Source organism: Mesoplodon bidens (assembly GCF_964165515.1).
Source record: "Mesoplodon bidens genome assembly, chromosome: 13".
Lineage (NCBI taxonomy): Eukaryota > Metazoa > Chordata > Mammalia > Artiodactyla > Ziphiidae > Mesoplodon > Mesoplodon bidens.
In genome coordinates, this window is record NC_138169.1 from 8,523,907 (window position 1) to 8,549,640 (window position 25,734).

Here is a 25,734-nt window from a genome sequence, read left to right on the forward strand (position 1 = left end):
GGGTTGGGAGGGCCCATGGCTATGGGGAGACTTGCATACTACCTCTTTATTGTATTTCTGTCTAATGAAGGTACCCAAACCAACTGATGCTTTCTTTGGCCCCTTTTCTTAAAAAATCTTCATGACAAATCACCTCATTCAGTATTCATTTATTCATCCCATTAGAATAGTAATCACCTATCTTTTACTGTATGTTTACCATATGACCTCATTTTGTCCTCACCAGTAATCATAAAGTAAGTGTTATGTTCTATTTTCCAGATGGGGGATCTGAAGCTCAGAGGGAGCTGCTCACACAGCTAGTGGGCGGTGGAGACAGGATCCAAACCCAGCCCCGGGTGCTTCCAAAGCTCATGCTTTTGCTTTATGACTTCCTACTCTAATCCTAACCCTCCTCCATTCTTGTTTTTTATAAATGATTTATTTATTTATTTTTGACATTGGGTCTTTGTTGCTGTGCACGGGCTTTCTCTAGTTGTGGCAAGCGGGGGCTACTCTTCGTCGCGGTGCGCGGGCTTCTCATTGTGGTGGCTTCCCTTGTTGTGGAGCACGGGCTCTAGGTATGCGGGCTTCAGTAGTTGTGACGCACGGGCTTAGTTGCTCCATGGCATGTGGGATCTTCCCAGACCAGGGCTCGAACCCGTGTCCCCTGCACTGGCAGGCAGATTCTTAACCACTGCGCCACCAGGGAAGCCCCCTCCATTCATTCTTCACTCACAAATTTACCAGGTGTCTGTGTTGTGTCTGGCCCTGTGGGAGGTGCTGAGACTCGTCAGACATGGGCTCTGCCCTTGACTGTCTGTGTTTAGGGAGAAGACTAAATTCTCACTCCTTAGAAATCAAAGGTAGCTGATTTGTCCCCAGACCTTATTTTTATTTTATTTTTTGGACCTTGTTGTTGTTTTTTTTTAAATTTTTATTGGAGTATAGTTGATTTACAAGGTTGTGTTAATTTCAGGTGTACAGCAAAGTGAATCAGTTATATGTATACATATATCCACTCTGTTTTAGATTCTTTTTCTCATATAGGTGATTACAGAGTATTGAGTAGAGTTTCCCTGTGCTATACAGTAGGTCCTTATTAGTTATCTGTTTTATATAGAATAGTGTGTATATGCCAATCCCAGTCTCCCAATTTATCCTTGCCCCCCCAGACCTTATTTTTATTTTTACTAATATTTATTTTTAGTATTTATTTATTTAGGTTGCTCTGGGTCTTAGTTGCAGCAGGCAGGCTCGTTAGTTGTGGCATTCAAACTCTTAGTTGTGGCATGCATGTGGGATCTAGTTCCTTGACCAGGGATCAAACCAGGGCCCCCTGCATGGGGAGCTCGGAGTCTTAACCACTGGGCCACCAGGGAAGTTCCTAATCTTTTTTTAAAATTTGAAGTAGGGCTTCCCTGGTGGCGCAGTGGTTGAGAGTCCGCCTGCCGATGCAGGGGACGCGGGTTCGTGACCCGGTCCGGGAGGATCCCACGTGCCGCGGAGCGGCTGGGCCCGTGAGCCATGGCCGCTGAGCCTGCGCATCCGGAGCCTGTGCTCCTTAACGGGAGAGGCCACAACAGTGAGAGGCCCGTGTACCGCAAAAAAAAATAAAAATAAAAATAAAAATTGAAGTATAGTTAACTTAACAATATTGTATTAGTTTCATGTATATAGCAAAGTGATTCATATATATATATATATATATATATATATATATATATATATATATACATTTTCCATTATAGGTTATTACAAGATATTGGATATATACACTACCAAATGTAAAATGGATGGCTAGAGGGAAGCTGCTGCATATTACAGGGAGATCAGCTCCATGCTTTGTGATGACCTAGAGGTGTGGGATAGGGAGGGTATGAGTGAGGCTCAAGAGGGAGGGGATATGGGGATATATGTATACTTATAGCTGATTCACTTTGTTGTACAGCAGAAACTAATACAACATTGTAAAGCAATTACACTCCAATGAAGATTAAAAAAAATAAAAAAACAAAAAAAGCAAGATATTGGATATAGCTCCCTTTGTTATAATTTATCCCTCCCTCCTTCCTAGACCTTTTAAAGTTGGTTTAAAATCATAGACTTCAAAAAATTTTAGGGAATTCCCTGGAGGTCCAGTGGTTAGGACTCTGCGCTTTCACTGCCGAGGATGCAGGTTCAATCCCTGGTTGGGGAACTAAGATCCCGCAAGCCGTGTGGTGCTGCCAATAATAATAATAAAATAAAAAAATTTAAACTCTGGAAGAGTTTTTAGAACTCCCCTAGTCTTGCTTTCCCACTTCACACGTGAGGAAAACTGAGGCCTGGAGAGAAGTTACTTGTAAGTTGCCCAGACAGTAGATGGCACATCAGATTCAAACATAGGTTTGAATGTCAGCAGTTGGGAAGTGATGCTTGTAACAGAACCCAAGAGGAAAAGTAGACTTGGGTGGGGTTATAGATGAGTTCAGTTCTAGACACTTTGAATTTGAGCTCAGCAGTGATGTTAAGGTTGGACAGCTATGTGGGGGAGGCATCCACCTGACAGGACAGATAGAAATGCTAGGAGGGGAAGGTACATGAGGTCAGGAGAGCTGAGAATCCCACGGGAGGAGGGTTTCAGAGGGGTTCAGTTATGTTCTCAGGTATGATGTATTCTCTCTAAGAGAAACACCCGCCTCACTGATTTGTTCTGTTTCCCTTTTCCTAGAAATCTAATGCTCTATAACCAAAACCTTGATTTTGATTGTGCTCGGGGCCTAGGGAAACTGTATTTGCTTCTGCCCATTATTTGCCTAATAGGAATCACTCCCCTGTGGGGTAGGTCCTCAGAGTGTAAATAATAGTGTTAACTACTGTTTACTAAGATCTTGTTGTAAGCTGAAGATCTTTCTTATATTTTTTTGTCCAATCACATAAAACCCTATTTATCACTAGCCCCATTTTTAAAAAATTTATTTATTTATTTATTTACTTTTGGCCATGTTGAGTCTTCGTTGCTGCTCACGGGCTTTTCTCTAGTTGCGGCGAGCAGGGGCTATTCTTCGTTACAGTGTGAGGGCTTCTCGTTGCGGTGCCTTCTCTTGCTGCGGAGCGCGGGCTCTAGGCACACGGGCTTCAGTAGTTGTGTGGTGCATGGGCTTAGTTGCTCCGCAGCATATGGGATCTTCCCGGACCAGGGATCGAACCGGTGCCCTCTGCATTTGGCAGGCGGATTCTTAACCACCGTGCCACCAGGGAATTCCCTGTCTTGGGGATAATTTTAAAAGGTGAGGGGGTCAGAAGATATTAGTGCTTAGGGAAAACCTGCGGACCTTTGCAAGCATCCTCTTATTTCACAAAGAGGAAACTGAGGCCTAGATCTGGGAAGTGATTTGTCTCAAGTTGTGCAGTGACTCAGCCCTGTGTCCTCTCTGTCCTGTTCCCTTGCACCTTCAGTTTGGGACAGTGTTTTCACTAGGATCCCCACTTTTAAGTTTACAAAGTGCTTCCAATAATTGTGTGAAGCCACTAGGGTGGGTCCTATTATCTCCACTTTGCAGGTGAGGAAACTGAGGCCCAGAGAGGTTCAGGGATATACCTAAGGCCTCACTGCTGGGAAGCAGTAGAGCAGTGTTTGAACCGTGGCCGGTGCTCTTGATAATAAACTCTGGCTCTACGAGGTGGATGAGGAGATATTCCCAAGGAGCAGAAACAAAACAGTCCAGAAACTTGAGGATGATAGAGAACGTTCCAGAACTATGATGTGGGACACTTGTGTGCCGTCTCTGAAGAGCGGGCTCAGTGGGGGTTTGGGGTCAGTGCCCGTGCAGGCTTTCTGTTAGCCTTCAAGGTGACTTTCCACAGCCTCCTTCTGGCTCTGAGCCCGTGGCTCTTGGAACTGACTGAGGGAGCCTTCAAAGCAAGGGCCATGGGGCCACGGATTAATTTCTGCAGCTGGAATTTGTTGGATGTGTGTGTAGCCTGTGAGCTCAGAGAACCAATGAGGAGGGGAGGGGCTGCTGCTGAGCAGGTGGCCTACTTAGGAACCCCAGCCACCGCTCTGACGTGGAAAATTTCTCCTGTAACCCCTTGACTTCAGGAGCCTGAGTTTCAGCGCTGTGGATCCCTTGCAGGCTCCAAAAGGCACCTTGTCCCTGTCACCTGCCCCAGGGGTGGCTGCTCCCCAGAGCTTGGAGTACCGCATTCCATTCTTAGCACTCATGTGTCCCTTCTGTCCTTTTGGGCCACTTGCCTCCTGCCCGGGGCTGAGCTTCCTGCTCAGAGACCCAGCACTTAGGCCCAGCTCCCCTTTGCCGCCAGTGGCAGACCGGACTGGAACCTGAGAAGATGGAGGCCTGGTGCTTAATCTCCCAGCTCAGACTGTAAGGGACTGGCAGGCCTCAAGTGTCCCCAGTGACCCCTTGGGCAAGCCTCTCCACCTCTTCCCTCTTCCTTCCTTCTACTCTGCCCAGTTCATATTTAAGGGATATGATCTGAGTATTTAAGAACTAGGCTACACAACATTGTAAAGCAACTATCCTCCAATAAAAAGTAACTAGAAAAAAAACTAGGCTAAAAATCAGTATGTTGGCCCTGGAAGAGGACCTAAAAATGACCTAACCCAGTGGTTTTCAAAGGGAAATCCCAGGAATCCAGCTCTGAATTCTGAATGCCTACCCCCTTCCCGCTTCAGCCTGAGCTGCTTGTTTTTATTTATGTATTTGGCTCTCATCAAAGCTTCTGTTTGAAGGAAGAGATCTGCGGCAACGGAAAAAAAAATTATAAAGGCCAACTTCTTCCTGCCTTTTCATGTGAGGCAGCTGAGGCCTAGAGCAGGGGCAGTCAGGGTTGCTGGGACTAGGGCTCAGTCCAGGGCTCTAGGCACTGTCCCAGGGGCCCTTGAGGCTCCCACTGCTCATTCTGGGGTCTCCTGTGAGCCATCACTGATGGAGAAAAAGTCAGGTACCTATGCCTCCAGCCTGGCTCTTGAAGTGAGCATAAAGAACCTGGATGGGGCTGTGGCTTCAGAGCTAAAATTGGTCTCTCTGAGAAGTCCACATATGGGGGAGAAAGAGCTCCCTTTCCCTTTCTGTCTGATTGGGACCCTCTTCACTTTGTATTCAGAGCCACATGGACCTTTCCATACCTGCTTAGTAGCTGGTGTGTAAATGTGTTGCAGACCCTACCATGTGCCAGACGTGGTGTTAGACTCTCTTACATTGAAGGGCCCGTTTTACGAATAAAGACCGTCCAAGTCTAGAAAGGGTAAGTGAGTCCCTGAAGCCATAGAGCTAGTAACAGCTGGAATTTATAAAAATACTTCTGATTGGAGAGAATTTTGAAAAGCAACAAGAGTAGACAGACGGGGTGGGGGTGGGTGGGGGGATGAATTGGGAGATTGGGATTGACATGTATACACTCATATGTATAAAGTAGATAACTAAGAAAAAAATTCTATTTGATCACAAAATCTTAAAAAAAAATAGACAAAGTATAATGAACTCCTGTGTACCCATCATTCAGCCGCAATACCCATTAATCTGTGGTCTTGCCCCTTCCATCCCCCCCATCCACTGCCTCTTTTTGTGCAATATTTGAAGCATATTGAGATATCATGCCATTTCATCCCAAAAGTTTTCAGTATATAGTTCTAAATGTGTATAGTATAGTTGATTTACAAGAGCAGGGGTTTTTAAAAACGTAATCACAATAGCATTATCATACCTAGCCTTTTTTTTTTTTTTCCTCAAAAAGCTTAATTGTTTCCATTTGGTCCAAGGCTTGGGAAAGGGCTCCAAGGTGGTTAAAAAGCTGCCTAGTGGCTGCATTGAGAGGCTTCAGGCAGAAGCCCTGACACCAGAGGGGCTCTTCAAAGGCTGCTTCAAAGCCTCCTAGTCTTGCTTGAAGGTGAGTGTTTAAAAGAGATCCTGGCCCAGCCCAGCCTGGGGACCAGCCAGCCTGCGGAGGTCAGTCAGGTGGTCACCCATCTTCTTGATGAGTTTCACCTCCTCACTTAGGGAGTGGCTCCAGGGAGTCACAGAGGTGAGGGGCTGCCTGGGCAGAACCCAGGGCATACAAATCCAGAGGGGCCTGGTTCAGGTTCTTCTCCATGAGAATGGTGGCTTCCATAGCGTCCTGGGTTTTACCCCACTCATCTTGGGATGGCTTCTGCACGCTGGTTTTGCGTTTTCAAGAGATGCTTGGTGCCCTCGTGCTTTTCCTCTGCCAATTTGTGGAAAAAGTGGCCCACGCACTCCAGAGCCACCCCCTGGCACATCGTCACCGTTGAAATAGAAACCCAGAGAGAGGTAGGTGTAGGAGGCCCGCAGATGCATGTTTACCAGGCGGTTGACGGCAGCCTCCACTGCGGTGGAATATTTCTGACGCATCTGGGAGCTCACAGTTGATCGGTAATAAGGAGCTAAGCGCAAAAAATGGCGTTGGCTGGTCCTGGAGGCCCCGGATGCCTGAGTGGCTCGTTCTGAAGGTTACCACTGGAAAAATGGCTGGAGGGTGGTTGGAGGCTTGGGGAAGGGGCGTCCCTGAGTCTGTTCCTTCCAAACGTTGTTGAAGCAAGAGACAGATCCTCAGGACCATGGAGTGCACTCCCACACCTGGTCTTTTAAAAACTAGGAACCTTAAAAACTAAGGAATTTTAAAAATTCCTTAAAATGAGTAAATATCCATATCCATTGTTCAAATTTCCAGTTGTTTCATATATAGCATAAATGTTAGTTTCTTTTTAAAAAATATTTATTTATTTATTTAGGCTGCACCAGGTTTTTAGTTGTGGCATGCGGACTTCTTAGTTGCATGCATGCGGTCTAGTTCCCCGACCAGGGATCCAGCCTGGGCCCCTTGCATTGGGAGTGCGGAGTCTTACTCACTGGACCACCAGGGAAGTCCCTACTTTTTTTTTTTTTTTTTTTTTCCAGTATGCGGGCCTCTCACTGTTGTGGCCTCTCCCGTTGTGGAGCACAGGCTCCGGACGCGCAGGCCCAGCGGCCATGGCTCACGGGCCCAGCCGCTCCGCGGCATGTGGGATCTTCCCGGACCAGGGCACAAACCCGTGTCCCCTGCATCGGCAGGCGGACTCTCAACCACTGCGCCACCAGGGAAGCCCCCTACTTTGTTTTTAAAATGGTCTTTATTTATTTATGGCTGCATTCGGTCTTCGTTGCTGCGCGCGGGCTTTCTCTAGTTGTGGGGAGCGGGGGCTACTCTTGGTTGTGGTGCGCGGGCTTCTCATTGCGGTGGCTTCTCTCGTTGCGGAGCTCGGGCTCTAGGCGCGTAGGCTTCAGTAGTTGTGGCTCGTGGGCTCTAGAGCGCAGGCTCAGTAGTTGTGGCATACGGGCTTAGTTGCTCCGTGGCATGTGGGATATTCCTGGACCAGGGATCCAACCCATGTCCCCTGCATTGGCAGGCGGATTCTTAACCACTCTGCCTCCAGGGATGTCCCCCTACTTTTTTTTTTTTTTTAACAGTTGTATGAGTCAGGATGTAAATAATGGTCTTGCATTGTGATTGGTTGAGGTGCCTTTTCAGTCTCTTATTAATCATCTCTGGGCTCTCCCTCCATCTCCCTTTGGATTGTTTGACCTGTAGATTTTTTCATTGCCTGGATTTTGCCTTGGAGTAGCTTAACATGCTCTTCCATTCTCTGTCATTTCTGTAAATTGGTAGTTGGATATAGATGCTTGATCAGATTCGGAGTCTGTCTCTCTCACTAATTCATTCATTAGTTCATTCATTTTATTCTGACTGCCTCATAGATCCATCAGGAGGCACATGTTAGGTTCTCTCTCTCTCTCCCTCTCTCTCTCTGTTGTTAGCAGTCATTGATGTCTATCTCCATTATTTTATCAGGGGCTGCAAAGTGGTGATGGTCTAATTAATTCTGTCATTCCTCCCCCCACCCCGTTTTTTTTTGGGCCATGCCACACTGCATGCAGGAATCTTAGTTCCCCAGCCAGGGATCTGATTGAACTTGTGCTTCCTGCAGTGGAAGCACAGAGTAATTTTTTTCTAATTAATTAATTAATTAATTTGGCTACTCAGGGTCTTAATTGCGGCACGCAGGATATTTAGTTGAGGCATGCAGGCTCTTAGTTGCCGCATGCAGGCTCTTAGTTGCTGCATGCAGGATCTAGTTCCCTGATCAGGGATCGAACCTGGGGCCCCTGTATTGGGAACATGGAGTCTTAACCACTGGACCACCAGGGAAGTCCCTCCTTTGCCATTTATTGGCTGGCATATATTTATGGAGAGAAACTTTTCCTCAACTGCTGTTTGCTTCAGAGCTGGCCTTTATCTCAGATTCGTCAGACTCCTAAGCCAACGGTCACTTCAGTCCGTATTGTTCTGCTTCCCTAGGAAGTGTGCTAATGTTCCTGCATTTCTCATCCTCACCTGTGGGCTGGAACCCAGCGGGGTTGAATCCGGTTACTGGTGCACTTGTGTTTTCCTGGAGGTTTATGGAGCCCAGGCACCCAGAAGAACCGACTTTCCTTCCTCCTCCCTCTATTCCCACTCCAACTCCTCCCACCAGCTGAGGCTTCCAGGACACCTGGGGAGCCGGTGCACACCCAGGAAGCTATTCTTAGAAGCGCTCCAGATACAGCCCCTCGGCCTCTCCCACCCCCAGGCCTCTTCCCTCCTGCCCCGCTCAGCTCCAGCTGCTCCTCAAGACTCTAACCACTCCAAGTCCTGACTTCCCTTTTTGGCTGAGGGTGGGGACCTGCACCTGGCTAGGAGCAGAGTGGGGCGAGGGTGCACAGGGAGCCCTGGGGATTGTGTTGGGGAGCAGGGGTCTGGAAGCCTTGTTAGTGCTCAAAAAAGTAAAAAACAGGCCTTTTCTACCCACATCCTTCTTCTGTTCAGGAGAAGAATTGTGTTTAAAAAAAAATTTATTGAGGTGAAATTTACATAACATAAAATTAATCATTTTCCAGTTTTCTTCTTTTTTTAAAATATTTATTTATTTTGGCTGCGCCAGGTCTTAGTTGCAGCATGTGGGATCTTCGTTGCGGCATGCAGGATCTTTAGATGTGGGCATGTGGGATCTTTTAGTTGTGACATGCGGACTCTTGGTTGCAGCACGTGGGATCTTTTAGTTGCAGCATGCAGACTCTTAGTTACGGCATGCAGGATCTAGTTCCCTGATCAAACCCGGACCCCCTACATTGGGAGCGCAGAGTCTTACCCACTGGACCACCAAGGAAGTCCCAAAATTAATCATTTTAAAATGTACAATTCAGTGGCATTTAGTACATTCACAGTGTTATGCAACCATACCGTCTGCTGGTTCTAAGACATTTTCAACACCCCGAAAGGAGATTCATACCCCTTAGCGGTCACTCCCATTCCCTCACTCCCAGCCCCTGGCAACCACTCACTTACTTTCCGTCTCTGTGGATTTGCCTATTCTGGACATTTCATATGAATGACATCATGTAACACGTGACCATTTGTGTCTGGCTTCTTTCCCTTAGCATCATGTTTTTAGGTTTATCCATGTGGTAGCATGTATCGCTAGGACAGATCTGCCTCGACTTATGATGGGATTACATCCCAATAAACCCATTGTAAATTGTAAGTTGAAAATGCACGTAATACACCTAAGCTACCAAACTTCATAGCCTCACCTCGCCTACCCTAAATGTGCTCAGAGCACTTACATTAGCCTACAGTTGGACAAAATGATCTAACACAAAGCCTATTTTATAATAAAGTGTTGAAAAGCTCATGCAATGTATTGAATACTGTACTGAAAGTGAAAAAACAAAATGGCTGTAAGTGTTTCGGTTGTTTGTGATTGTGGTTGACTGGGAGCTGCGGCTCCTTGCTGCTGCCCAGCGTCACAAGAGAGGATCGTATCACTAGCCCGGGAAAAGATCGAAATTCAGTATTCCAAGTACAGTTCTATTGCGTGTGTATCGTTTTTGCACCATCTTAAAGTCAGAAAATCTAGGTTGAACCATGGTAAGTCGGGGACCGTCTGTACTCTCCTTTTTTTTTTTTTTTTTTTTTTTTTTTGTGATATGCGGGCCTCTCACTGTTGTGGCCTCTCCCATTGTGGAGCACAGGCTCCGGACGCGCAGGCTCAGCGGCCATGGTTCACGGGCCCAGCCGCTCCGTGGCATGTGGGATCTTCCCGGACCGGGGCACGAACCCGTGTCCCCTGCATCGGCAGGCGGACTCTCAACCACTGCGCCACCAGGGAAGCCCTGTGCTCTCCTTTTTATGGCTGAATAATTTATATTTTTTATTAGGTATGTTTTAAGTGGGTAGGAGACTTTTGAAAGAAAAAAAATATTTTTTAGAAAAGCCAACTTTGTTGGTCATTTAGTGCCTAGTGTTTTTGTTTAATAACAGCTTTACTGAGTTATGATCCACATACCATACAATTCACCCATTTAAAGTGTACAATTCAATGGTTTTTCATTTGTTCACAGAGTTTGTGCAGTCATTGCCATAGTCAATTTTAGAACATTTTCATCACCCCTCATAACCCCCCCCCCATCCCCCCCATTAGCCGTCCTGGTTATGTTTTAGGATGGTAAGTGGTCTGTCCTTTTGGACTGGCTGGCAGGGATTTAACTGGCTCTGATTTCCCACCACGTCACTTTCTCCACCTGTAATTATAAATGAAATTGGCCAGTTAGGTAACACTTCCTACTTGCAGGCACTTCTCAGGAATGTTTCATGTACATTATCTCATTTAAGTCACAGGACAACCCCATAGGTTGGCTGCCATTTTTGTCCCATGTTACAGATGGGGAAACTGAGAGACGCTAAGAGGTCCGAGGTCCAGTTGGGGTTCAAACCCACAGAGTCTTAGCTTAACCACTGTATTGTACTGATGGGGCAGCTGAGCTCCAGGCCTTTAATGCCGACTTGCACCAGCCTCTAGGGCTGTGATTCCCATCACCTACCTGCCCAGCAAATCCCCTTCCTCAGGGGGCTTTGCAGATGGGACCCTGAGCAAGGTGAGGGAGGAGAGGCAGGGGAGGTGGAAGGCTGGAGGCCAGCCAGGAAGCGGAGAGAGCTTGGGGGCCTGTTCTCTTCCCCTCCCCCACTCTAACATAGCAGGTTCTCTGACAGGTGGGCTTTCCAGAACAGCTGAGCAGAGCCCACCTGTTCCAGGAGCCCTGGTAAGGAAGGAGCCAGCATTGCCCAGAGCATGGCCAGCATTTCCAGCAAAGTTCAGGGATGCCCCCTGGTGGATTTGCACTCCTGACTCAAAAACAAAGCGGTTCTCCAAGGCTTCCCTGGATCTGTGGGGCCACAAGCCAGCCACTGAAGGCGGGGATCATTTTTCACCCTTAGCATGTGATCAAGATTCAGTATTGCATAGGGCAGACGTGGGGCTCGGGGGTTAAGAATTAAGAACCTTGGGGCTTCCCTGGTGGCGCAGTGGTTGAGAGTCCTCCTGGTGATGCAGGGGACACGGGTTCGTGCCCCGGTCCAGGAAGATCCCACGTGCCGCGGAGCGGCTGGACCCGTGAGCCATGGCCGCTGAGCCTGCGCGTCCTGGGCCTGTGCTCCGCAGCGGGAGAGGCCACAATAGTGAGAGGCCCGCGTACCGCAAAAATAAAAAAGAATTAAGAACCTGGGTTCTCGCATAAGATGGAATTGGCTTCAAATCCCAGCTCTGCAGCTCGATAACTGAGCATTTTGGGGCAAGTTAGTTGTGGTGGAGGGAAGCAGATGGACTGGGGAGCGATTCGTTTTAAGATCGGAGAGTGACTTGGTGAGGAAAACTGATAGGACCAGGTAATTGAGCAGACAGGGCGTAGGGTGAGGCATATGGGGGATGCTAGGGCAGGGGCAGGTTTTGTTTTACGGGGCCTCCCAAGTAGGATCTGCACCCCCAGCTGGCTGGAGCCACCAGCCTGTGGATTCTGCCCCCAGGTAGCCGGCGGCTGGTGGATGTGATGGACGTGAACACCCAGAAAGGCACGGAGATGAGCATGTCCCAGTTTGTGCGATACTATGAGACGCCCGAGGCCCAGCGGGACAAGCTGTACAACGTCATCAGCCTTGAGTTCAGCCACACCAAGCTGGAGCACTTGGTCAAGCGTCCCACCGTGGTAGGCGCCCCCGCGGCTGCGGTCCCCTCCCCGGCCACCTTCCGCCTCCTTGTCCTGCGCGAAGCCAGCCTGCGCTGGCCCAGGGAGAGGGCGGGAGGCGTCTGGAAGCGGGAGGAGGGTTGAGGTGTGGTGATGGGGTCCAGCTTAAGGGCACTCGAAGCCAGGAGGCGCTGACGGTGGTCTGGCTGGATTTCAGGTAGACCTGGTGGACTGGGTGGATAACATGTGGCCCCAGCACTTGAAGGAGAAGCAGACGGAAGCCACGAATGCCATTGCAGAGATGAAGTACCCGAAAGTGAAGAAGTAAGACTGCCTGGCTGGCGGCGGGGCCTGGGAGGGGGTGGCTTTCAGCCTTGTTGGGGGCGGGGGCTGGAAGTGAGCCTGGGCTGAGGCCAGGGCCCTGCGGGGTCGCTGCTGGGACGTGAGGGCTGGGGGTCCTTGGTGTGGGCAGGTTGGCATCTTGCTTCCCTGGAATGCAGGGGCTCTGCGTTCTGCTCCGGGTCTGGATTCTCCGTCCAGATAGTTCTTTGGCCTCCCTGCCAGCTCTCCCTGGAGGGATGTGATCTGAAGAGGAGGAAGAGTAATGGGAACCATCTCTGTGTGCATCTGTGTGTGTGTGCACGTGTGTGTGTGTGTGTGCACGTGCGTGTGTGTATGTGTACTTGTCAAACATTCATCTTCTCCCTCCAAGTGACAGCGTGTCCTGGGAGTGGATTTTTAGGAGTCTGCCATGGACACTTTACTTTTGCCAAGGGCTGGGAAGGGGTCTGGTATTTTTTGCTTCCTGCTGTTGAGACCTGGGACCTCTGATTGAGAAGAACCTTACCTGAAAAAAGCCAGGAGCCACTTCCTCACCAGACATTCCTTAGAGACACGGTGCCCTCTAAGCGGGAGGTTGGTGGTGGGCTGGGAAGGTGGCCACATCTAATTGCAGGGACATCACTACATGTGGTGGGACCAGTAAGTCCTGAGACTGATTATTTAACATGGGCAGAGGTAGCTACGAGCACCTTCCATGTTCTAGGACTTGAGTGGCGGACCCTTGGGATGAGGAAGTCGCCTTGGGGCCTGTACCATCTCAGGCCCTCTGTGTTTCCATCTTCAAAATGAGAAGGAGGTGCTGGTGGCCCAGGCAGAGCTATTGCTTTGGGCTTCCTAGAAGAGTTGGCTCTGGTGACTCCAAATCCATTAGCATCTCTCTGCTCAGCCCCGCTGCCAGGAGTGACCCCAGGAGCTTAAAGGCTGTGAACTTTTCATTCACTCAGCCCTTCATTCAGTGCATATTGAATGCAAACTCTGTGCCAGGCTTTGTAAGGGAGGCCAGCACGCTGGCCCTGGGCTTCTCAAGGTTTTGCTTTCAAGCTCTCTCTCTCTTTAATTACCTCTCAGACATTTTTTTCTACCCTCAAAGCTGAAGCTCTTTACACCCCTTGGATCTGGGCTGCCTCAAAGGGAAAGACTGGGCTCAAGGAGGGGTTGGTAGGAGGGTTTTCAATTCTGTTTTGTTCCGATCCGATCACATTAAAATTTATGGAGCCCTTGGAACAGGGAAGTAAAAGATGAACAGGAGAAAAAGCCCCTATCTTCTGGAGAATGTGCCATTAACATGAGGGTAATGTGTGCAGCTCTCATCCTCGGCAGAGGGAAACAGGTTCCCAGAAGGCAAATGGGGAGAGAAGGAATCCTTTTGGGCTGCTGGCATCAGGAAATCATCTTGGAGGGGGTATTGACCTGGGCTTTAAAGGACAGAGGAGATGGGATGGAAGGGGGGGAGGGATGGCAGTAGGCAAGTGCCAAGGTCCTTGATGGAATCCCGGAGGCAGAGCTTGAGGAAAGAGTGTGAGATTCAGATTAGTGAGAGGCCGGTCCTGACCCTCGTTGACTGAGTGACTGATTGATTCAGCCTATAAACTGAACATCTGATTGGTGTCGGGCACCGGGAACACAGCAGGGAGAAAACCAGATGAGCTCCCTGCCCTCACGGAGCTTACAGTCTATTCAGGAGACAGATGTTAGTCCAACCATCAGAGAAACAAATGGAAATTTGCAGCTGTGATGAGGCCACAAGGCAGAGACCCACGGTGCTATGGGAGCGTGTACTGGGGGATTCACTGGGATAGGGAGGGCAGGGCAGGCCACCCTGAGCTGCAGCCTAAAGGGGAGAGGAGTTACTTAAGTGAAGAGGCCTGGGAAGAGCTTTTCTGGCTGTGTGCAGAGAGCCTGGGATGGTGGGGAGGGCTGGGGACAGGGCGGGGCTGAAGGACTTGCCAAAGAAAGGCCAGTGGGGCTGGAGCAGATCAAGGGAAGGTCAATGGTGCAGGATGCGGGGTGGGTCAGGCTGACAGGGCCTGACAGTGTCATAGCGAGGGGTCTGTATTTCTCCTAAGAGCAGTCGGAAACCTCTGAGATTTTAAGCAGAGAGGTATGTGTTCAGATTGGTATTCTGCAAATTCTGCAGCTGCCGAGTGGATTGAAGGAGGTGGGGGCAGACTGGTATGAGGAACCACTGCATCATCTAGATGATAGTTAGAGGAGAACACATGACAAACAGGACATGTATTTAGGAAGGTAAAATAGACAGCCTTGGGTAACAGATTTCAATTAATATCTACTTTGCCTCTCTGAGATATTCAGTATATTCTACACTTTATTGAAAGATTCCTTTAAATAGTAAGCTCTATTAATACGTTGAGAATTCTATCTAATTACCAGAAAAAGGCTCACACACAATTTTCTAGAACCACATGTCTTGGACCTATTGGTTGGACTATGTGGCAAATAGACTTACAAACCCTGTCAGTGGCCGTGGGAACTTGTTATAGGATTTGAACCTTGTTAGGAAGGAAATTGTCACCTTGGAAGTAGTCCACTTGTTCGGCTGAAAAGAATGCTGATTTCAGTTAATAAGCAAGGTAAAAATCCCATGATGATGAAGTCCTCTGGGATCATAGAATGGTTCTTTGGAATTTAATTAAAACGACACTTTCTAGAAATCACAGAGCCTCCATGCTGGAAGTGCCTGGAGAGTGGAGACAGCTGAAGGGCCACCTGAACTGAGGGTTTGCAGGGGGGACGAGAGGAGGGTTACAAACCCATGACTGACTTCTCCCTGGTTCCAGGATTTATGTCGTTTGATCATGGTGAGGGGGTTAGGAATTTTAATGGGTTTTGGTTCAGTTATTTAAGACAAGGGGTGGAGACAGTTGTCAAAGGGGTAGTTGCAACTTTGTGGGAGACAAAGATTTCTAAAGAGTATACTAGTGTGGGAATTCCCGGTCTGTCCAGTGGTTAGGGCTTGGTGCTTTCACTGCTGTGGCCCAGGTTCGATCCCTGGTTGGGGAACTGAGATCCCACAAGCTGCATGGCATGGCCAAAAAAAAAAAAAAAAAAGAAAAAGAGTATACTAGTATATTAGTTACCTCTTGCTGCATTTACTTTGTATTTTGTGCAAGACACTCTTCTAAGTAGTTGGTAGAATACAGTGAATAAACAAAGTTCTTCTCATGGAGCTTGTATTCTGGCTGGGAGAAGAGACAGGCCAGCAAACAAGTGAATAATATAATTTAGGAGGTGATAAGCTTCATGAAGAAGCAGGATAAAGGAAAAAGATGATGACAGGGTAGGCTGAATATCAGCTGCACCAATGCATTTCTGCCATGGCCTCCCCCACTGCCCCTAATTGCTGCCCCACAGAAATGTTTTGACTGTACAGAATTATTTGTCTTGGAAAATTCCATAATCGTACAAACAGTGACAATGATTTGGAAGTACCCCTGTATTAGTTGTTTATTGCTGCATAACAGATTACCCTAAAACTTCACAACTTAAAAAAATTTATGTCTTAGCAGCATCAGCTCACAGCTTCTGTAGGGCAGGAATCTGGGTGTGGCTTAGCTGGGTGATTCTGGCTCAGAGTCTTGAATGAGCTTGTGTCAAAACTTAGACCTGGGGAGTTCCCTGGCTGTCCAGTGGTTAAGACTGTGCTTTCACTGCCGAGGGCCCAGGTTCAATCCCCGGTCAGGAAACTAAGATCTCACAAGCTGTGCGGCACGACAAAACAAAACAAAACCGAAAACTTAGGCCTGGGCCTCAGGCCTGGGCCTCAGTTCTTCACTATGTAGGCCTCTCCATTGGGCTGCTTGAGTGTCCTCATGACATGGCAGCTTCCTTCCCTCCGCCAGAAATGGTTTGAGAGAGAGCAAGGAGGAAGCCACAGTGCCTTTTATAACCTAATTTTGGAAGTCACATACTGTTTACTTCTGCCATATTATAGTAGTTAAAAGCAAGTCACTAAGTCTACCCACACTCAAGGGAGGGGAATTTGGCCCTGCCTTTGGAAGGGGTGGGGAGCTCTCAAAGACTCTGTGGACAGGTTTTAAAACCTCTACAATCTCCTGGGTCTACGACATGGGCACACCTTTTTCACTTAGGACCGTTGGGTATTCCAGAAAGAAATTAGTGAGTCTTTTCTGTTCTCACCTGCTCCTGTAGCCCACTGGGCTTGCAGAAATGAGGTTTGCTGGTGTATTAGAGATATACAGTGGACTGAAAGAGCTCAAAAGCCCAGCCAAAAGGGGATCCCGTGTAAAGCCTACATTTGGCCCCCCAAAATTGAAAATTGACTGCATTTTCTTCCCATGCACTTTCTGGGGGTATGCAGCTGGAACAGGATGAAGACAGGCGCTGGGATGACCAAGTTTCGGGGCTGCCTCTGTCACTCTCTGAGCTATGGCAAATCTTTCATCTCCTCTTAGAGACTCAGTTTACAAAGTGGTGATCCTGTCATCCCTGCTCTGCCTCCCTCCATGATGTGGGGAAGATGGAGCCTGCAGTGGATGTGAAATGTGGTTGGGATAAGATGTTTGTCTACGTGACCTCCTGTAGACACACAGGGGCTGCAGCTGCCATTGGAATCCTGGCATCCTCTGCTTTTTAATCTACCTTCCCTCACATTTGCATAGGGCATCTCTACAGCCGACATTTACCTTCTCGCTCTCAGCAACCGTGTTTGCTGGCATCATAAATGATCGTCCCTGTGTAATATATCACATAGAGAAACTGACCTAGAGAGGCTGCTCATGTCACATGTGGGCCACGCCCCGGACCCAGGTCTCTGGATTCCTGGCTTTTCCCTTCTACCTTGAAAAGAAGAACAAAGAGAGCCAGCCTTTCCTGTGGTGCCATGTATGGCCCCAGGTGCTGTGTTAGACACTTAGCACACAGATCTCAATGATACTGGAAGCAGGTTACTATCCCCATTTAACAGACAAAGAAGCTGGAAATCATAGTGGTTCAATGCAGTAATGGAGGTAGCAGCTGAGTGTAAGACAGTAGGGGCTGGTGTGGCTTCTGGATAACTGGAGAGGCAGCCTTTAAAAAAAAATTTTTTTTTTAAAGAGTGCTGGCGAAACCAAGCATATCTAGGGCCTGGTTTGATCTGTAAGGGCCACCAGTTAGAGGGCCCTGACTAGTTTTAAAAAATGGAATGCTGAGATCCAGAAGGGGGAAAGATTTGGTCCAGTGTCACATAGCTGATTAGAATAATTATAGGGCTGTTGCTGGGTACTGCACTTACACAGATGAATCTGGTGTGGTCCCTACTCACAAGGATCTGGGCATTTGTGACTTAAAAAGTAATATGGGGGAGTTCCCTGGTGGTCTAGTGGTTAGGATTCGGTGCTTTCACTGCGGAGGCCCGGGGAACCATCCTGCATGCTGCGTGGTGCAGCCAAACTACAAAATAAAAAAAAAGAGAAAAGTAATATGTCTCCCATGTGGACAGCCTGATCCTGTTGTCAGGGCCTTCTCCTCTCTGAGTTCATTTAATTCAGTGACTGGTGCTCAAATCTAAGGTCGGGGATAGTCTTTGTCATTACTATCTTTTCTTTTAAATAGGCAAAGCATACATAAGGTAAAAAATTCAACCAGTTCCAGGGAGTTTACAGTTTAACCTCACAGCAGGCCATCAGGGAGGTACTAATGGGTGAGCCATCCAGTAAATGACACAAGGAAGCAACACCCTGGGCCAGGGCGTTGACCACCTTTAAATGGCTTAACGTTCAGTTCCCTAAAATGGGGATTATTAGGTTGTTTTAAGGATAAAATGGTATCATGCATGTAAGCAGCTATTATTATGAGCACTTGATAATTGGAACCTATTAATTAATAATGCTGGGTAGCCCAGGGAATGGGATTTGGCCAAAGAATCCAGAAGTTTGATTTCTGCCCCTGCAGACACCATACCACCATCTCCTGGCCCCCCTTGTGGTTTATGGGGGAAAGGTGGGATGGGAAGAGGGCTGTGGTCCTGATGAGTGTGGCCTGGAGGGGGGATTTCTGATTTGAGCTGGACTGACTGCTTCAGTTAGTGGTTGAGGTTTGGCTGTAACCTGCAGACTCTGCTTCTTGAGATCTTGGGATTTACCAGGGAGACCTGGGGAGAAGGGCTGAGAAACTCTGAGACAGGCTGCTTGGGTAAGCACCCCACTACGAGGGTAGTGATCAGGGTGAGTCACCACCTCCGAGCCTGTCTTGCTTTCTCATCTGTAAAATGGGTACAGTCCTGCAAATGACCTTACAGGGCTGTTGTGAAGATTGGATTAAGTAATCAAAGTGTTTATCTCAATGAATTCCCACAATAGTTCTATGACGTGGGGTTACACAGCTACTAAGGGGGCAGGTAGGGGCAGGCGCAGCAAATGAGCATCTTAGATTGCGGATGAACGTCAGGTCACCTCCCTGCCCCCAGGGCAAGGAAGCTGCTGAGAGAGGGGAAGTGGTTGTCCAAGGTCACAGCTAGTCTGTTTTAGGGCCAGAGCCGCATCCCTGATCTCTGGGCTGCCATACCCGGAATCAGACAAGCCCTCCACCCCCTGGCACTGGTCCTTTCTATAGCTTTGCCCCGAGGGGTGCGTTTCAGGAAGGTGGTTTTGCTGGGTCGTCGCCTTCAGCAGCAGGACGGCGTCCACACTCCCTGAAAACGGGCGTGCGGGAGTCCCCGAGCGCCTGCAAGTAGAACGGAGGTGGGGAGAGCTACCCTCGTGCTCCCACCCAGCCCGGGCGAGGGGGCGGCCGTGGGCGGCGGCGTCCCCTGGCGCTGGTCGGGCGCGCTTCCCTGTCGCCGCCGCGGCCTCCCTCCGCCTCCCTGGCAGCCGCCGTGCCGCGCGGGTGTTCAGTTTCTGCGCGGGGATGAGCGCAGGCTGCGCCCGGCTCCCCGAGAAAAGAACGAAGCGAGCGAGGGCTCCGCGGTCCTCGACAGGGGCCTGGCAGCACCGTGGAGGGGGCTCGACTCTGGTCGCCGGGGCCGGACGAGCGTCGAGCCTCAGCCGCCAAAGGGGACGCCCGGGAGCCGCGCTGCAGTCGAGGGTAACCGCGGGCGGGGCCGGGCGGGCGTTCCTGCGCTGCACCCCGCGGGCCCGGGGCTGCCCGGGAGCCCCTCACTCCTTCGGGGCACACCGGGGCGGGGTGTGGGTCGCCTCCCTCCCGCGGGCTGCACGGCCGGCGTCACGGAGCCGCTCTTTGTGTCTCCCGGGGCTGCGTGTAAGTGTGTAGCGTGTGTGCACGCGCGCTCGGCGCCTCCAGCCCCGTCACCCGGTGCCAGCTTTCCAGGTCCCCCCGCCAGACCTTTGCCCGAGGGAACGCCGCCTGGGCTGCCGGGGGAGTTTCGCTAAGTTGGAGGGAAAACGGCGGGGTGGGGCTGCCCCGCCTCCCCAGGCCAGAGGCAGCGCCCCAAAGTTGGTGCTGCAGGTGCAGCGCCCCCTCCTACCACGCTCCTTCCCAGCCAGCCCCGGCCTTGGGAGGCGGGAAGCCCCCAAAAGCTTAGGTCGGGGGAACGGGATTTTCATCCGCCAACTTGGAGGGTGTCCTACACAGAAGCCGCCCGCGCCGTGAGTGGGGGTGTCGAGGGGCGCGGCTTTCCGGGCAGGGGGCGGCCGAGGCGGAAACCAGGCCGGCTGGCCGGCCGCGGCGAGAGCTTAGCGGCCGTGGCACCGAGCCGGGGTGCCCATGTGACTGCGGTGTGCTTTGGAAGAGGAAGCTGTTAGAGGTCAGTGCAAAGGCGTCACGCCAGAGCGAGCGAGAAGCAGGAGTGAGGGGGGAAACGGGGAATGAGTGCGGGGCAGCCGAGGATGCAGGCGGGGTGACGGCTGCAGGGGCCCGGGACAAAAGCCGCCCCGTCCCAGCTCCCCTGGCCACCCTAAAGCGTGCACTTGCCCGGCAGGAGGGGCGGCCCACGCCTGGCAGCCAGGAAATGAGGGACATGGGAGGAGGGGCCTTTCATGGAGAGGCGGGGCTGGAACTGGCGCCCCCAAGCTCCGAGGGGCCTCGGAGGGTGCTGGAGGGTGACTGGGAGGGCAGAGCAGACGCAGGCTCAACTTGGAGAACTTTCCCTTGTACGCAGCAGCCGCAGCTCGCAGGGATTCCGTTTCCGCGTGTGCTGGGGAGGCTGGAACTGCGGCAGGAGATTGGCAGGTTGGAGGTGGACGACCTGTTTGGCCGGGGAGACTTGGGTCCCGGAGCCCAAGAGCCAAGCTCCTCTCCTTCCTGCTTTGGGCCCCTGGGTGGGTATCCAGCTGCAGACCGAAGGAAGCACCTCGCCTTTCTCCACCCCACAAACACTTAAATTGTTTTCCCCAGACTGTGTTCTGCTCAGGCCTGGAGGAGGTGGAAACGAAGGTTAGATTAAAGAAAGAGAAGAAGAAAACCGAGAGGAAGAGTGGTTTTAGGAAAATGAGGACTAATATTTTGAAGTGGTGCTTGGAGAGAAGAGGCCGGCGTGGTCCATGGGGGTGGGGTGGACTGGGGCTTAGCAGGCCCCCTACCCCTCCAGTTCCTTGGAGAGAAGAGAATCACCCAGGCCTTCAGAGTGGGGACCTGGCTTGGGTGGGCTGGGAGGAGGCAGCAGAGAGTGGAGCCGGAGCCGGAGCCGGAGCCGGGACTTCAACAACCCCAGCGCCAGCAGCACAGCCCGCGCCTGTCTTCGTGACAGGGCTGCGTCCTGTGCTGTCAACTACACCCCTCCGCTGGGGTTGCTAGGCAGCGGGGCTCTGATGTGCAGGAAGGCCTTCTGATTTGTCAGCCTCCTGCAGACACATGGTTAAGGCTCCTTCCAGCCTATCCGGAGGAGGGACGCGGGGCACGCCGCCTGCATACTGCCGAGCCCCGGGTCCACCTGAATGTGAGGTGCAAAAGGCAACCAGAGGGAGGGGGCGCCTGGAACCCTCCAGCCTCCTAACCAGCTCAGCCCACGTCCCCCCTGGCCCCCACCATTATCTCCTCTCAGGCTGCCGGCTCCTCCCTGCCCGACCCCGCCCCATTCCTCTCCTCTTCCCAAACCACGGAAAAGCAAAGTGCAGCGGGGAAAAGAGGTCAGTGGGGTAAGCATGTGTATGCGGGCCTCCGGAGGTGCCAAGGTGTGAGAGCATGAGCCGTGGGGGACTGCCCCAGCCGTGCTCTTGTGGCTCTTGGGGGAAGGGGTGGGGGAGAGGGAGGGGGCCCTGGCACCGCCGTCTGCCAGGCCCGGACCTGGAAGCCTGTCTGTCCCCCCTCCTCCTAAGCTCTGCCCACCCCTAGGAGGGCAGCGAGTGGAGGGAGGAGGGAGGGGACGGGTGAGTTCCTGTAAGGAAGGGTGGGTTGTCTGGCAGTTGCTAGAGCTTAGAAGCGGGGCTGCTGGCAGGTTTCTTCTCCCGAATGCCTTCCCTCTGTCCAAGCCGCTCAGGGCCGCGCTCTCCCTCTCTGACTCCCTTCCTCCCTCTCTGCCACTCCACCCCCCCACCCCGAGGATCTTTATCGCTTTACTTTTTTTTTAGCAGCTTTATTGAGGTACAGTTCACATACCATTCATCCACTTCAAGTGTACAATTCAATGTTTTTTAGTATGTTTACAGAGTTGTGCAACCACCATCAATTTTGGTACGTTTTTGTCACCCCACCATGAAGACCTGTACCCATTAGCAGTCACTCCCCATTTCCTCCCAACACCCCCAGCCTCTGGCCACCACTAACCCACTCTCTGTCTCTGTAGATCTGCCTACTCTGGACATTTCATACGTGGAATCATACACCGTGGTCTTTTACGGCTGGTACCCTTGTACTTTCAGCTGCATTGCTTACTTTGCAATCATTTGCAGTTCGTCTTGTCATTTAACTCTCCCAGGGTAGTGCTCCCTTAACAGTGTTTCATCCTTAATGGCAGGGGTCTTGTGCGTTTCTCTAAGTGCCATGCCTAGCTCTGGGCTGGACCACTGGTTGCCTCTCAGTACGTGATTGTTGAATGAATGAGGAGATGAATGGGGACTAGTAATTGGCAAGCTATGCAGGTGGTTTACAGCTGAATTCCAGAGGGCCCAGCTGCTGCAAAGGGGCCTGGCAGCTTGGGAGAACTGCAGGTATAGGAGCTGGAAGGAGCAGAAATGAAGCCTCTTGCTTGGGTAGGAGGCAGGGGTGGGGCAAGAGTAAAAACCGTCTGCGAGGAAGGAACCAAGTGGCCTGTGGGTTGCCAGCTCTCTCGCGGGAACCTGAAAACAAAAATGCCTCTCCCAGCCTTGGGGGCAGGTAGCCAATGCTTGAGATTCGCCACCTGATCACAGGGGCTTCCCCGGTGGGGAACTCCGATTAGATTTGGGTCTAAAAAAAAAAGAAAATTCCCCAGTGTCAGCGTTTATAAAAGGGCAGCAGGTCAAGCATCTCTGAAGCTGTTTGCTCACCTCCTGTGATTTCAGGCATTGAATTGTTTTTCTGCTTCCCCGCTTCTGTGCTGCAGGTACTGTCTGATGAGCGTGAAAGGTTGTTTCACTGACTTCCATATCGACTTTGGAGGCACTTCCGTTTGGTACCATGTTTTCCGGGGTGGGAAGGTGAGTTGAGTCTCTTCAAACCTCTGTACATGCCTGGCTGTTTGTGCAGGGAGGGGCTCGCTCACCTTTCTGCTTCTGCCCCCGCCTCCAGCCAGACCCCACCCTGTGAGGACTTTCTCACCCTCTGTCTTCTTCTGGAGGGAAAGGTCAAGGTCAACTCTTTTTTTTTTTTTTTTTTGCGGTACACGGGCCTCTCACTGTTGTGGCCTCTCCCATTGTGGAGCACAGGCTCCGGACACGCAGGCTCAGCGGCCATGGCTCACAGGTCCAGCCGCTCCGTGGCATGTGGGATCTTCCCGGACTGGGGCACGAACCTGCATCCCCTGCATCGGCAGGCGGACTCTCAACCACTGCGCCACCAGGGAAGCCCAAGGTCAACTCTTTTGCATCACATCTGGTCACCCTTTCACACCTGCTTACCCAATCCCGTGTCCTACGCATCTTGGGCCAGATTAGAACTCCAGATTTGGCTCCCAAGAACCTCCAGCATTCATGTCCCCCAGCTGTAATTTCAGCTCCAGCACTGGGACCTTTTAACTTAAAAGTCTAGTTGCCTGCAAGAACAGTTTACATTAGGGACAGACATCACCCAGAGAAAGGACGTGAGTCATGCGTTCAGGGTGCTCCTGCTGTGTCTCCTCCTGTGTGCGTGTCCACGTGGGGACGTCGGGGTCCCTGCATGGATGTGGGTGCTCCTCGAGAATACGTGTGTGCTGCCCTGCTCTGGGTCTGCGTGTGCATTTGTCTTAACCGAATGTGTTGGAAGAAATTCCGGGTAGGAAGTCATCCCTCTTGGTTCCAGATGTTTTTCCTCCTTCTCCAGAGCCAGCACAAGCTGGTTTTATTTATTGGGCCATTTTATCCTACAACTTAGGAAATTCCCCTTCTTCTCCTTCCCCCACCTCCCTGACAAGCCCACGGCTCAGGAGAAAGAATGTTCCACTCAGTCCAGGAAGTCTTCCCACCCTGGTGTTTCAGCTGGAATGGAGATTCTCTAAAGGCGGGCAAGGGGTGTCCCAGAAGGGCGGCACAGCCTTCCCTGACACCCCAGAGACCCTTTGGGCCTGGTCCTGGAAGGGTCCCCGGGGATGTGTCTTCCCCCACCCTCCGTGATCCCAGGCAGGTGGGGCTGTCTTCTGGGTTGTGGCAGAGCCTGGAAGAAATCAGAGACTTTGGCCTGGATCTTTAACTGATTGCTTCCTTTTCCTCCTAAGATCTTTTGGCTGATTCCTCCAACCTTGCACAATTTGGCACTGTACGAGGAGTGGGTGCTGTCAGGCAAACAGAGCGACATCTTCCTGGGAGACCGTGTGGAGCGATGCCAAAGAATTGAGCTGAAACAGGGCTACACATTTTTCATCCCTTCCGGTAGGTTCCCGCGAGGCTGGCACTGGGCTCTTTGCTCGGCCACTGACTCTTAGCAGCCTCCTGTTGGCCCGGTGGCCTCAGCCAGGCGTTTAGGCCAAGTGATGGGGTTTCTCTGGGCCTCCTTGCCCTTGGCAGTCCCTGAGAGAAGGAGAGAAGCAGGCCTCAGGCTGCAGGGAAAAATAGCCTCTCACATCTTACCTGTTTTTTCCTGCCTGTGAGCTAGAATTCTCTCTTGGGGAGAAAGCCTCCTGAGGGCCCTCCCTCAGGGGAAGTTTGAATGCCTTCCTCCAAGATGCCCTGCTGAGATTTCTGAGGGTGAGGATGAGGGTGGTCCTGTGGGGAGGGGAGGGGCAACTTCATCCTGATGGCTGGGAAGGGGAGAAGGGAGAGTTGGCCCAGGGGAAGAGGGTAGAGGGGAATGCGCCCAGAGTGGCAGCTTCCTTCCTGCAGAACAAGATGAAATGTAATTGGGATCAAGGTCAGTTTCTGTACTTGGACTCTCCCCTTAAAAAAAAAAAAAAAAAATTAACTACAACTATAGCAGAGGGCAATAATCAAGAGCATGGGCCCCGGGGCCAGAAAACCCCGCCCTAATTCAAATTCCTGCTCCGCTGCTTACAAGCCTGACTTCCTGGAAATGACTTAATCTCAGTGCCTCAGTGTTCTCATCTGTAAAATGGAAGCCCTCCCAGGGTGGTAGTGAGGACTGAGTGAACCGAGACCCATTTGCCTACAGCTCCTGGGAGATGGGCTGAGGGCTTTTGACCAGTTACAGGCCGAGTCACTAGTGGATGTGGCAGATGACCTGGGAATCTTCGGCTGCATTTTAGTGGAAGTGTTTTACTCAGCATGAGGAAGGTGACAGTCCCACTGTATAGAGTGGGAGGGTCAGGCCACACGTGGGAGGTTGTGTCCCTCGTGGGTTGTAATGACCTACCCTCACGGGTAAGTCAACCTCGAGAGAGAGAAGAGTCTGGGTACCACGTCAGGTGAGGTGAATTTGAAGGAGGGATTGGGTGGTTTCACCCAGGAAGGGAAGGTGTATGGTAATGGCCATCCGCCAGCTGAAGGATCATATCTTGGAAGACGAGGTATAGCCAAGTGGTATTGGAATGAGTTGATCTGCTAGGCACTGAGCTCCCCGTCACTGGAGGTACACAAGTAGAGGCCATATGCCAAGGAGCCTGCAGGGAAATTGCCACTGAGTGGAAGCTTGGATCTTAGGGTCCAAGGCCTACCTTTGAGGCCACTAAGATCCATTGGATGGAGAAGCTGGTCACACTTAGGTTTCTGAGAGTTGGACTGGAGTTGGCCTTGGGTCTGGACATCAAGTCGGTGTCAACTCAAGGGGGAGCAGTTGTGGTGGCAGTTCCCACCGGGGGGATGGGACCTGCACACGCGGGCTCTTCTAGAAAGTTGGGCAGAGATTTCACTATTAGGGACGTTTGGGATTTGGA

At 51.1% G+C, this 25,734-nt stretch overlaps 1 protein-coding gene and 1 pseudogene across 4 annotated transcripts in view; one reads left to right on the top strand and one right to left on the bottom strand.

Moving 5' to 3' along the window:
• KDM2B (lysine demethylase 2B) overlaps positions 1–25,734 on the top strand; it is a 122,609-nt gene that overhangs the window by 14,395 nt on the left and 82,480 nt on the right. The window contains exons 5-8 of one of the 3 annotated variants that reach the window (XM_081252386.1): positions 11,878–12,056; positions 12,253–12,359; positions 22,816–22,909; positions 24,124–24,277. In XM_081252386.1, the coding sequence (XP_081108512.1) occupies positions 11,878–12,056; positions 12,253–12,359; positions 22,816–22,909; positions 24,124–24,277 (534 nt within the window). Of the gene's footprint in view, positions 1–11,877; positions 12,057–12,252; positions 12,360–18,806; positions 19,079–20,081; positions 20,101–22,815; positions 22,910–24,123; positions 24,278–25,734 lie in introns of those variants that run through there. The other 2 variants (XM_081252388.1, XM_081252387.1) reach the window with 2 other exon arrangements.
• LOC308627132 (ferritin light chain-like) lies at positions 5,731–9,397 on the bottom strand (annotated as a pseudogene). Its single transcript has 2 exons — positions 9,364–9,397; positions 5,731–6,385 (listed from the first exon to the last, which is right to left on the bottom strand). The product of its transcript is annotated as a ferritin light chain-like (transcript).